This window comes from Trichinella spiralis (genome assembly GCF_000181795.1).
Source record: "Trichinella spiralis strain ISS 195 chromosome Unknown Scfld5911, whole genome shotgun sequence".
Lineage (NCBI taxonomy): Eukaryota > Metazoa > Nematoda > Enoplea > Trichinellida > Trichinellidae > Trichinella > Trichinella spiralis.
The window spans coordinates 2-1,786 of record NW_003532850.1 but is presented as its reverse complement, the minus strand read 5'-3'; the positions used below and the strand labels follow the sequence as shown (position 1 = coordinate 1,786).

At 38.4% G+C, this 1,785-nt stretch overlaps 1 protein-coding gene across 1 annotated transcript; it reads left to right on the top strand.

Annotated features, from left to right (window-relative positions):
* Positions 1 to 992: 992 nt before the first annotated feature.
* Positions 993 to 1,463, top strand: Tsp_14532 (conserved hypothetical protein). Its single transcript, XM_003366487.1, has 3 exons — positions 993 to 1,119; positions 1,159 to 1,283; positions 1,398 to 1,463. Exons 1-3 carry the CDS (start codon positions 993 to 995, stop codon positions 1,461 to 1,463), a joined length of 318 nt encoding a protein of 105 aa, XP_003366535.1.
* Positions 1,464 to 1,785: the final 322 nt, after the last annotated feature.

Sequence of the window (1,785 nt, the reverse complement as noted above, 5' to 3'; positions counted from 1 at the left end):
TCAAACAGGTGGGCAAAAAAACGCAAACCAAGATTGTAACACTATTGATTGATCACTCGATGAAAAATCAAGTGATACGCCCGTCACCAAAGAGACCAACACACATCATCACAAATCCACATGTCTCATCATTACCATGTGATGATAATCAGGTATCGGATACTGTACGTGTTTACCATATATCTTCAATGTACCGAATTACAGTTTACATGAAAAATAATATAATAGAATATTACTAATAAATAAACAATAATGAAATCATAAATGTATTATGTTAAATAATATAGTATACTCTAATCGTAGTACTGCCTTGACTTTACACACGTAAATAGAGAGATTCAATTAAACAGTACTACAAACATTAGTAGCAAATGAATTATTATTTAAAACAATTTATGGTGAAGTGTTGTTTTGCTTCAAGCAGATGGTTCGTGATGTGCAATAACACAAAAATACGTTAATCAACCGATTGTCATTAGAATTGTTTTTCTGAAGAGACGAAAACAGTAAAATTATTATTATCGATAAAATGTCATGAAGAAAAGATGCCAAGCCGAATTTCAAGTCTTTTTATTAAAGAGAAAAATTGATGCTTCAATGTTACTTACTTATCATTTATTTGTACTATCACAGTGTACACAAAATTGTGTGGATTATCGAAAAAATTTAGATAATATGTGAATGTAAATTTTTTCAGTCCATATTTCAGGAACAATAGCATTTTTGAGTAGCACAAATTTCAATTAATTTTTGTTGTAAACACGTACAGTATCCGATACCTGATTATCATCACATGGTAATGATGAGACATGTGGATTTGTGGTGATGTGTGTTGGTCTCTTTGGTGACGGGCGTATCACTTGATTTTTCATCGAGTGATCAATCAATAGTGTTACAATCTTGGTTTGCGTTTTTTTGCCCACCTGTTTGAGTTTTTTTAAAGGAACGATGTGAACAATCAACTGGTTTTGTTGATTCACGTTTGATGTTCAATGAAGACAATCGCGTATGAGCAGTTACAATGGCGTTTGAGGGAATCGAAAATACCATCTACTAAAATTGAAGAACAATTTTCTCATCATTGCGTTCGCAAACTTGTGGTCCATGACCCGAAGCAGGGTAATTGCATCGAAACAGGAAGCTTCGGATAGCTTGCAGTAGGTCTTCCGGATGAGCGAACAGTGGATCGAGGTTCCAAGGAATCAGGAAGAGTTTGGAACATCCTGTGGCAACGAGAGTCGACACTCTCACCTTCACTTACCAGAAAGTGTTGTGCCGTCGACGTACATTGACTAAGAAATTTGATGAGACGCCGTCGACCACTTGGACAGTGGCTGGTTTCGATAGAAGATTTGGAAGATTTACTATGGATCACTTTGGATTAGGCCTGTATTCAGGTTCACATGGAGGACAATGACATGATTGAAGTGTACGTCTTCGCGGAGGCATCTGAGAAGGAATAAGAATGGATGGTCTACCTCCGTCTGGTTCTCAAGGATGATCGAACTGAGGTTTGTTTCATCGCGACTGAATCAAGGCTGGCTCTGATAAAAGGTCTGAGCTTACCACGACTGGAACTCACGGCGGCTCTGGTGCGCTCACGGTTAATCATCTATGCGAAAAGGGAACTGGCGATGAGCATTTCACACAGTGACCGATGCTTTGAAAGCGCGTTTCCATCAGAATGGCTAACGACGAACGACGGTGGAAGCTGTTCGTAGCCACAGAGTAAGGAGATTCATGATATCCCCCACCTGTTGGAGACGCTGTACTATGAAGACAATC

Coding starts and splice junctions, on each gene's coding strand:
- Tsp_14532 (XM_003366487.1), top strand. CDS start 993: ATGAAGACAATCGCGTATGAGCAGTTACAATGGCGTTTGAGGGAATCG. Junction 1,120..1,158: donor GGTCCATGACCCGAAGCAGG/GTAATTGCATCG, acceptor GATAGCTTGCAG/TAGGTCTTCCGGATGAGCGA. Junction 1,284..1,397: donor GAAAGTGTTGTGCCGTCGAC/GTACATTGACTA, acceptor GCCTGTATTCAG/GTTCACATGGAGGACAATGA.